The sequence below is a fragment of the Pongo abelii genome, chromosome 7 (assembly GCF_028885655.2).
Source record: "Pongo abelii isolate AG06213 chromosome 7, NHGRI_mPonAbe1-v2.0_pri, whole genome shotgun sequence".
In the NCBI taxonomy this organism is placed as follows: Eukaryota; Metazoa; Chordata; class Mammalia; order Primates; family Hominidae; genus Pongo; species Pongo abelii.
The window spans coordinates 10,518,136-10,527,763 of record NC_071992.2 but is presented as its reverse complement, the minus strand read 5'-3'; the positions used below and the strand labels follow the sequence as shown (position 1 = coordinate 10,527,763).

At 43.2% G+C, this 9,628-nt stretch overlaps 1 protein-coding gene across 1 annotated transcript; it reads left to right on the top strand.

Annotated features, from left to right (window-relative positions):
- The first annotated feature begins 556 nt into the window (after positions 1 to 556).
- Positions 557 to 2,977, top strand: DEFB135 (defensin beta 135). Its single transcript, XM_024251644.2, has 2 exons — positions 557 to 684; positions 2,724 to 2,977. Exons 1-2 carry the CDS (start codon positions 621 to 623, stop codon positions 2,891 to 2,893), a joined length of 234 nt encoding a protein of 77 aa, XP_024107412.1. The 5' UTR covers positions 557 to 620; the 3' UTR covers positions 2,894 to 2,977.
- Positions 2,978 to 9,628: the final 6,651 nt, after the last annotated feature.

The following is a 9,628-nucleotide window of genomic DNA, read 5'->3' as shown; positions in this document are numbered from 1 at the left end:
GGGGACTTGCTTTTTCCATGCTGTTTTTGAGGAGCTCTTATTTTCCTAAAGACATTGCAGCTGTACCAGAATTGGGCAAGGCCATACTTTAGTACTTCTGTATATAGGAGTCAGGGAAGCCTGCTTATAAGTCGTGTTGCTGCTATTTAGGATCTATGTGAGCTTGGGAAAGTCATTTCTTCTACCTGAGACTCTTTATTTTTGTTTTTAAAATGGAGAGAATCATGCCTACCTGGATTTTGTGTGTGTGTAAGATTGAAAAAAAAAAACTCTTTGTCAACTATATAAGGCAGCCTTATGGTTCTCTGCACACTATAGGCATTTGTTAAGTGGATGTACAATGGAGATACACAGACACCTACACAGCACTCTACCAGGGCCTAGAATAGGGCTGCCTACACAGTGTTCATGCAGTTGCTAGCATGCATGTGGCACCCAGGAAATGTGCTTTAATGAAGGGATGTCATGTTCAAACAGACATTTTGCTGATTGGATTGCTCAGTGGAGCAGGCAGATGTTCTTGTTCCAAAAGGTTCACTAGCCATGCAGCTCCCCATCTCTTCAAAGCTGCATAGAGAGTGACTCTCCCGTGCATCGCAGCTGCTTCTTTGCTGATTTGTATGGCCACAAGGAGCGTCCTCTTGGCCCTCGTGGTCCTTGACTTACTCTTCTATATTCCACCAGGTAAAATGGAGTCCCCTCCTTGTAGAATTAGGAATAGTAAAGGGAAAAAAGGTGTGAGGTTCTACAAGAGTGAGAAAAAGGCAGGACTTGGACAAAGGAAGCTCCAACAGGGAGGAAGGTGAGCAGAGATGGACATGCTGGGCTGGTCCAGAGAATGCAGAAAAGATCCAAAGGACATAGAACAGGAGGTGGCTCTCTTCAGAAAAGAAACTGGTTATAGATTTTGGTTTGGGGAGTTGGTGAAGTTTGAAGGGAAGGCTGGACTGTTGGTACTGGCAGAAGTAGGGCACAGCAAAAAGATGAGACTTTCAAAGAACAGGGAGGACTTGGGGATAAGAAGGAGACTGTTCTTTGAGGACTCTTAGAACTTGCCTTCCACAGTCAGCCACCCATGTTATTTTTCACTCATTTAGAAGCCAAGGTAAATTTTATGCTGAGCAGAATCCACAGACACAGCTGGGTAAGATGTATTACACTAACTTATAGCATGATGAGGTCCTATGAAACATCAGTTTGAGAGGTCAGAATTTACATTCTCTGGACAGAAGCCAGCAACTTGGTGGTAATGAGAAGAGTCTACTTCAGTCACTAAAGTGGAGGTTCTCAAAACTGTTTTGCTTGTGGTTTTCCGAGGTCAGCAGGGAGCCCCTACCCTTTGCCTCAAACCTTCATATATAAAGTATATCACTCAAGGACCAAGTGTGAAGTGTTTAAAAGACAGATATGAGGCTGGGCACGGTGGCTCACGCCTACAATCCAAGCACTTTGGGAGGCGGAGTCGAGTGGATCACCTGAGGTCAGGAGTTCGAGACCATTCTAGCCAACATGGTGAAACCCCGTCTCTACTAAAAATACAAAATTAGCCGGGCATGGTGGCGCATGCCTATCCCAGCTACTTGGGAAGCTGAGACAAGAGGATCACTTGAACCCAGGAGGCGGAGGTTGCAGTGAGCTGAGATGGTGCCATTGCACTCCAGCCTGGGCAACAAGAGTGAAACTCCATCTCAAAAAAAAAAAAATTAAGTAAAAAAAAAGAAAACGAAGACAGATATGAATGAGGACCATGTTGAGATGATGGCTGATGTCCTGCATGGTGGGACCTCTGATACTCTGCAATGTGTCTCTACTGGACTCCTTTGTCCCCAGAAAGGTGCCTGAGGTCTAGTGAGCACATGGTGGGCAAGTTTGCCTGCTAATGGCCCTTGACCATACCACATTGATTATTTTCACACCACAAAGTTTCAATCCATGGACTCGTGGGGGCACCTGGGTGGAGAAACTGATAAGACTCAGCATGCAAGAGCAGATGATTCAGTAGGGGCAACTCAGGGCCACCCTTGCCCTCTTAAACTGCCTTCCTATTACCCCTCCTCCACCCTCTGGTTTCCAGAGGCTCCCAGTTCTTAAGGTGTAGAAAAATTACTAGCAATAAATTTCCATATTTGTCTCAGGTATTTCAAACCATTTCACACTCATTCTCCCATGGGTGCAAAGTACCCATGGGAGAATGGGTACTTCTTAAGTACCTTGTGATTAAGCACTTGACAAAAAGTCATGCAGATTGTTATTGGGGAATACAGGGGTAGAACTGTAGGCTTCTAAAATTCCAGTTCAGTGATTTTTCTTTCTTTATGCTGACACTTTGATAATCACAAACTGCCTCAGGTAGCTGTTCCAGACCCTGCATGCCTCCTGGTATGGGACCTCTGCAGGCTCCTGGGATGACTTTGATGTCTGAATATTCTTTCTGAAGCAAATAGTCTCAAGCTGAATATGCTGGGTCCTGTTAACTCCACGTAGTTGATCAGTAATTCATGTAACTAATTGTGGATTCATATAATGGCTTATAATAGGGCCCCTGGAAAACAAGGTAAGAGCAACTGAAAAGGGGCATTCAGCTATAAAATGTCTTGCGTATCTTTGATTGTGTCTAATTCATTATTAAAAAGTGAAAAGTGTGGTCTGAGGTCTAATTTTATCCATGACAACATGACACTTCAGGACACTAACTGTGTATTAACCTTTGTTTCTCTTGGCAGGTAGAAGTGGACCCAATGTCTACATACAAAAAATCTTTGCTTCATGTTGGCGACTGCACGGTACTTGCCGGACAAAATGTTTAAAAAACGAACAATATCATATTTTTTGTGATACTACACGTTTGTGCTGTGTAAACCCAAAATATTTACCTATACTGACTGGGAAATAGTTGTGAGTACCTGAAAGCTGTTGCTGATTTCCTCTGGGAACCCAGATCCCTCTCGGTTGCACCATTCGATTAAAACAATGGCTTTAGTCTATCAGTGTTCCTTTGTCTGCTGTATTTCTCTTTATTGTCTCTCCTACAGAAATACTCAAATTCCTTGTATTTAGTATTTTTCTTTTTATTAATTTATCGCTTCTTAAAAGTCTCTTAAGAACTTTTTGAAGTATAACATACAATTACAAAATGTACAAATCAAGAGTAAACATCATCCTGATGAACTGCACAAATTTCACACACCTGTGTAAACAGCACCCTGCCCCCACAAAAGAATATTACAACATCCCAGGCAGTACCAGTCACTACTCCACACAAAATAATTCCTAGCCTGACTTTTAATAGGAAGGTCCTGACATCTATTTTTGAACTTTATATAAATGGAATTGTAGGTATTCCTTTGTGTCTGGCGTCTTCCACACTACATTACTTTTGTGAAGTTTATTAATCTGTTTCATGTAATTGTAGTTTATCCTTCTCAATGGCATATTGTAATACATTGGGAAAGATATTACAATTTATTGGAATATTCTAAGTGAAGATGGTCTTATTTGTAGTTTCCAGTTTTCGCTTTTATAAATAGGTTTTGGTGCAGGGATTTCTGTGGGGGTTATATACCTAGGAGAGAAATTGCTAGGGCACAGGCTACGTATACATTCAGTTTTAGTAAATACATAGCATCTGATTGTTTTCCAAATTGGTTGTACCAATTTATGCTGTCATCCACAATGTGTGAGCATTCTTGTCGCTTTACATTCTTGTCCACATCTAGTATTTTATGCCTTTTAAAAAATATTCTAGGGAGAATACAGTGATGACATATGGGGTTTAATTTGTGTTGCATGGATGACTAATGAAGCTGAGCACCTTTTCAGATGTTTATTGGCCGTTTAGATATCCATATTTGTGATATGACCCTTCAAGACGTTCGTCCACTTTTCTATCGGATTGTCTAACTTGGGAACCTACTAAGGAACACTCGTGGTTTGATGTTGAAAACAATGAAGTGAAAGTCATATTGAAAATATTTAAGTTGAAATATTGAGTATGTTATAGTTTGCAATGGACAAAGACGTTTGGTGCTATTTAGGATGACCAGGCCATAAAAATGTTTCTATGCTTGAAAAATTAGGAATGCTTTTCCAAAATGGTGGATTAGAGGAACTGCTAGCATACCTCTCTCACTTGGAAGGACAAAATAGTGCGTACAGATTCAGGTTGTGAACTATTTTTCAAGAAGCAACGCAATAACTGAACAGGAAAAAAACAGTAATCTATTGATGTTTTGAAGGAAGCAGGAGACTGCAGCCTACACTGAGTCAGTCGAAGGGCTGCGAGTCCCCGGAGTGTGAGAGAGGGAATTTGCCTCTGGGATACACATCCCCACTAGGGATCCTGAAAGTCCAGGAAAAAAGGTGGGGGTGCTGGCGGGGAAGCCCTAACCCGAACTAATGCAGGAACCGACTTGGGGAGGTTTATGTAATATAAACTATTCCATACTTTTAGGGGGAGACCCTTGCATGCACTTCAGATCCCAGCGTAGACTGAGTGCAGCCATTCCTTACTCTTCCTCACAGGAGGCCTTGCGGCCAGCTACAAAGTTCAGGCGCTGGTTGCAGGTTGAAAGAACCTCCCAACGGGGTTCACAATACAACCTCGTGTGGGGACGAATTTCCTTGGCCAGGGCCGGGGGCGGGGAGGGTGAAAAGTGGGCTGCAAGTGCAGGAGCCGTAGGTGCAGGAGTCGTGGGTGCAGAAACTGCAAGTGCAGGAGCCAAGGGGGCACGCCGGCTTTGCAGCGGACAGGGAGGGGCGTGGCCTGAACGCCTGGACTGCAATCTCTGCCGGGAAAGCTTATGACTCCCGGCAGCCGCGAGTTCTGATTACAGGCTGACTGGAACTCAGCTCGCTGCTTCCAGTGGAACACCATGGGAGTGGATCTGCCTTGTCAAGTGGGTAGGAACTGTAAAGCTTACCACCGCCTGCTACTCCCTACTCCTTGCACAGACTCTTCTATGCAGCAGGGGCAGTAACGCTGCCCTCTGAAACATCAACCCGGTGGCCTGAGACCCGCTCCTATCCCCCAACACCCATAGAAGCTCCTGCTTTCTCTGCACATGGAGACCAGTGTGCAAGCCCGCCCGACCCAGCCCCTACCTGTCTTTGCCCCGCCACCCGCCCTGGCAACTCAACGCAAAGGACAGAGTCCCCTGGGAGCTACATGGCCCCGCCCATGTCCGGAGAAACCAGAGTATCCCCCTCTGGGCAACATCAGGCAAGCAAAAATCCCACTGCTACTACCGCAGCTGCTGCTCTTTTGCAAGCGCTGCCTCCTAGCTGGAGGCCAACCCACACAGTCCCTGACAGTATCTCCCGGTAGATTAACATTGCACCTAGGAAGGAGAAAACCGCTATGGGATCTCAGCTATCACTGCTGCCTGCATCACTCTGGCTAACCAGGAGGTCCTGAGTCTGTCCACATGACCAGTTCATTACTACTATAACCCGCATTCAAGAAAGCTAACACACTAAGGCTATCAATAACCAAGGAATTTCGCAGAATCTATGTCACAACCTTGCCACCCCCATTAAAGCTGGTGCTGCTACCCACTGCGGGGAAACTTCAGCGCAGGTCACATAACTGGATCCCTTGCAGACATTCCCCAACACCAGCTGCAGTGTGTCAACTTCTCTGGGCAGCTAGACCCAGAGGAGCAAGAACACTCACAGTAACCTGGCTCCCAGGGACTTCCAGGGAGTCCCACTTTCAGGGGAAGGAGGAGTGCACCACATCAAGGGAACACCTTGTGGGACAAAAGAATCCAGGAGGCAGGCCTTGAGCACCAGATGGAAGGCTTCCTTTAGTAGATGTACAGTTGACGTGCTGGGGTCAGCAGGGAAAGTCTCCAATCTCTCCCAACAGTCAGACAGCTGTGGTGCATGTGAAGGGTCTTGGAGAAAAGGAAGTCTTTCCCATGTTGTCCACCACCATAGGCAGAGTTGGGCTTCTCCCATGGGAGCTTAGTGTGGGTGCAACTATAGACAGTCTTCCTGGAACACATCCCCACAGGAGGAGCACCCTCTAGGTTCAAGGTTGCAGGAGAAGCAGAGCCACAATTCCTCTCTATTTGGAACGTCAACATTCCTACAGATGAAAAAAAGGTCATGAAAAAAAGTCCTGTCAGTCATCTCCTGGACATCAGGAACACTGGGACAGGAGCATGCCTGAGAGGTGGGTAACTTTCCTGGTGATCTGGCAGCGGGGCTGAGGTGGCTCCAACCCTTCCCACAATAAGACCCCAGCGTAACTCACTGAGAGCTCCTCCAGCCTCCTCTGTCAAGCCTGGGACATCATTCACCCACCTGCTTTAGCCACAGCTGGTTCCTACCCAGGGACACCTCCTCTACTGGCCTGAAGCCTGAACTATCAAATTAGTAAATAAAATACTGGGAGAAAATAAATAAATAAAAAAGTCCACACTATGGGGGAATGGGATAAGCTTTAAGAGACCTCTACCATTCCAACCCCGTAGGACACGGTGAACTTGCTAACACACTGAGCACATTGCTACTACAACTAGCATATAAGAAAATCATCATACAAAGACTCTCTATAACCAAGGGTCTTCACCCCCTAAAGCACCAAGAACTGAATTAGGCTATAATTAACTATAAGAATTAAAGTCTCATCCTTAAGGGGAAAAAAGAAATTTAAAAACAAACAGACAAATAAGAGAAACACAGTCATATCAAATATAAATTCAAGAATAATGAGACGAAAGTCTATCCAAATGAGAAGGAACCTGAAAAATAACTCAAGTAATATGACAAAACAAGGTGCTATAACACACCTAAAAGATCACACTAGCTCTCCAGCAATGGACTCAAATCAAGATGAAATCTTTGAAATACCAGATAAGAAATATGAAGATTGATTATTAAGCTACTCAAGAAGATATTGGAGAAAGGTGGAAACCATCTTAGAAAGAAATTAAAAAGCAGTTCAGGATTTGAATGAAAAATTTTCCAGAGAGATAGATATCATCAAGAAAAAAACAACTGGAACTTTTGGAAATGAAAGACACACTGAGGGAATTACAAAATACAGTGGAAAGTTTTTACAATAAAGTAGAACATGTAGAATAAAGAATTTCAGAGCTCAAAAACAAGGCTTTTGAATTAACCCAATCAGACAAAAATAAAGAAAAATAATAAAATGAAATGAACAAAGTCTCTAAGAAGTATGGGATTATGTAAAGTGGCCAAACCTAAGAATTATTGGTGTTCCTGGGGAAGAAGAGAAAGTATTAAGTCTGGAAAACCTATTTTAGGGAATAGTTGAGGAAAACTTCCCAGGCCTGCCTGGAGATCTAGATATGCAAATCCAAGAAGCTCAAAGAACTCCTGGGAAATTCATTACACATTCACTAAGGCATATAGTCATCAGGCCATTTAGAGTCAACATGAAGGAAATAATTCTAAGAGCAGTAAGAAAAAAGCAGCAGTTAAATTACAAAGGAAAACCTATCAGACGAACAGCAGACTTCTCAGCAGAAACCTCAGGGGATTGGGGTTGTATCTTCAACCTCCTTAAACAGAACAACTGTCAGCCAAGAATTTTGTATCCTGCAAAACTAAGTTTCATAAATGGAGAAATAAAGTTATTTTCAGACAAACAAATGCTGAGGGAATTTGTCACTTCCAAACCAGCACTCCAAGAACTGCTATAAGGAGTTCTAAACTTTGAAACAAAAGCTCAATATATACCAAAAGAGAACCTCTTAAAAACTTAAAACTCACAGGCCTATAAAACAATAACACAATGAAAAAACATATCTAGATAACAATTAACATGATGAAAAAAAGTACTTCATATTTCAATATTAACATAGAATGTAATATTAACATCGAATGTAAATGGCCTAAATGCTCCACTTGAAAGATATAGAATGGGAGAATGGATTGAAGTCACAATCCAAATATCCACTGTCTTCAAGGGACTCACCTAACACAGCAGGATTCATACAAACTCAAGGTAAAACAATGGGAAAAGGTATTCCATGCAAATGGGAATCAAAAGGGAGCAGGAGTAGCTATTCTTATATGAGGCAATGATGGGAAGGTGGGAGGTGTTGCAGATCCCTCATTATATCTTCCTCCCTTTGGAGTTTAGACACAACTGACCAGCATTAACATTAAAACAGCGATCTTAAGGCTGAGAAAACAGACTGTGCCAAATTCCAACCTGAATCTGGTATAACATCATATGATAGATAGTGGGCCCCAAAGAAAATAAAAGTATTTTATCCTAAAATACATTTCTTTGACATATTTTGAAATAGCCTTGCAAAGCTGTCTCTTGATGGGGAAATTTACATTCTGTAGAGAATCTCCTTCCCTCGCTAGGGCTCTTCAGGAGAGTCTGACACTTTTTAACCCATTGCCCATTCAGAAAAAAAAAAAAAAGTGCAGCTGGCCGTACTCATATGATGTTATATAACATGCTTTTTGAAGCTGATGCAAATCTGACTGACTTTCAATGTGAAAATAAAATATAAAAACTGTTCTTGGAGTCATTTGTAAACAGAAATTGTCTGTAATCCTAATGCAACAGAAATGTATGTTACATTAGGATTAGAGACAAGAATATTCTCAGGGCAGACAGGAAATGGGTTAAGGTCCAATAAGAGATATTCACATCTATTCTCTCTGAAGCCTGCAAACTAGAGGCTTCATCTACATGACAGGGACCTTGGCTTCCACAATCCCATCCACCCCCTCAAACCTTACCTTACCTTTCCTTAAATTAACTCAGGATGACTTTAACTCTTTAGGCAGAGCTTAACTCCTTCAACCAAATGCCACCCAGGACATCTCTGAATCTACCTATACCTGGAAGCTCCCCTTCCCCTGCTTTGAGATGTCCTGCTTTTTGGGCTGAACCAATGTATATCTTTCTTTTTTTTTTTTTGAGATGGAGTCTCGCACTGTTGCTCAGGCTGGAGTGCAGTGGTGCGATCTCGGCTCACTGCAACTCCACCTCCTGGATTCATGGCATTCTCCTGCCTCAGCCTCCCTAGTAGTTGGAACTACAGGTGCCCGCCACCACGCCTGGCTAATTTTTTGTATTTTTAGTAGAAACGGGGTTTCACCATGTTAGCCAGGATTGTCTCAATCTCCAGACCTTGTGATCCACCCACCTCGGCCTCCCAAAGTGCTGGGATTACAGGCTTGAGCCACTGCAACCCGTGAACCAATGTATATCTTACAGGCGTTGATTTATGTCTTTGCTTGTAACTTCTGTCTCCCTAAAATGCATAAAATTAAGCTGTAACCCAACCACCTTGGGCACAGGTCCTCAGGACCTCCTGAGGCTGTGTCATTGGCCACTTTTCTTAACTTTAACAAAATAAACCTCTTAATTGATTGGCTAAAATTTGAATAATTTTAGCAGGTGCTGGAGTCTAGGGAATATCCCTGATTGCCTGGTACTTGGGTGATTAGGGTGAGTGGATAGGGTCCCATAGTATGAAGGTTAAAAAACCCTCCTGGGTTTGGTATTTCTTTAGGGTCATCATGCTACTCTTCTCATCTTCCTGATCTGTGGTTGTTCTGCAACTGCCATACTCTCAGCTGCAATTGAAATGTCGCTGTCTGACCCTCAGCCTTACAGATGCAATATGCA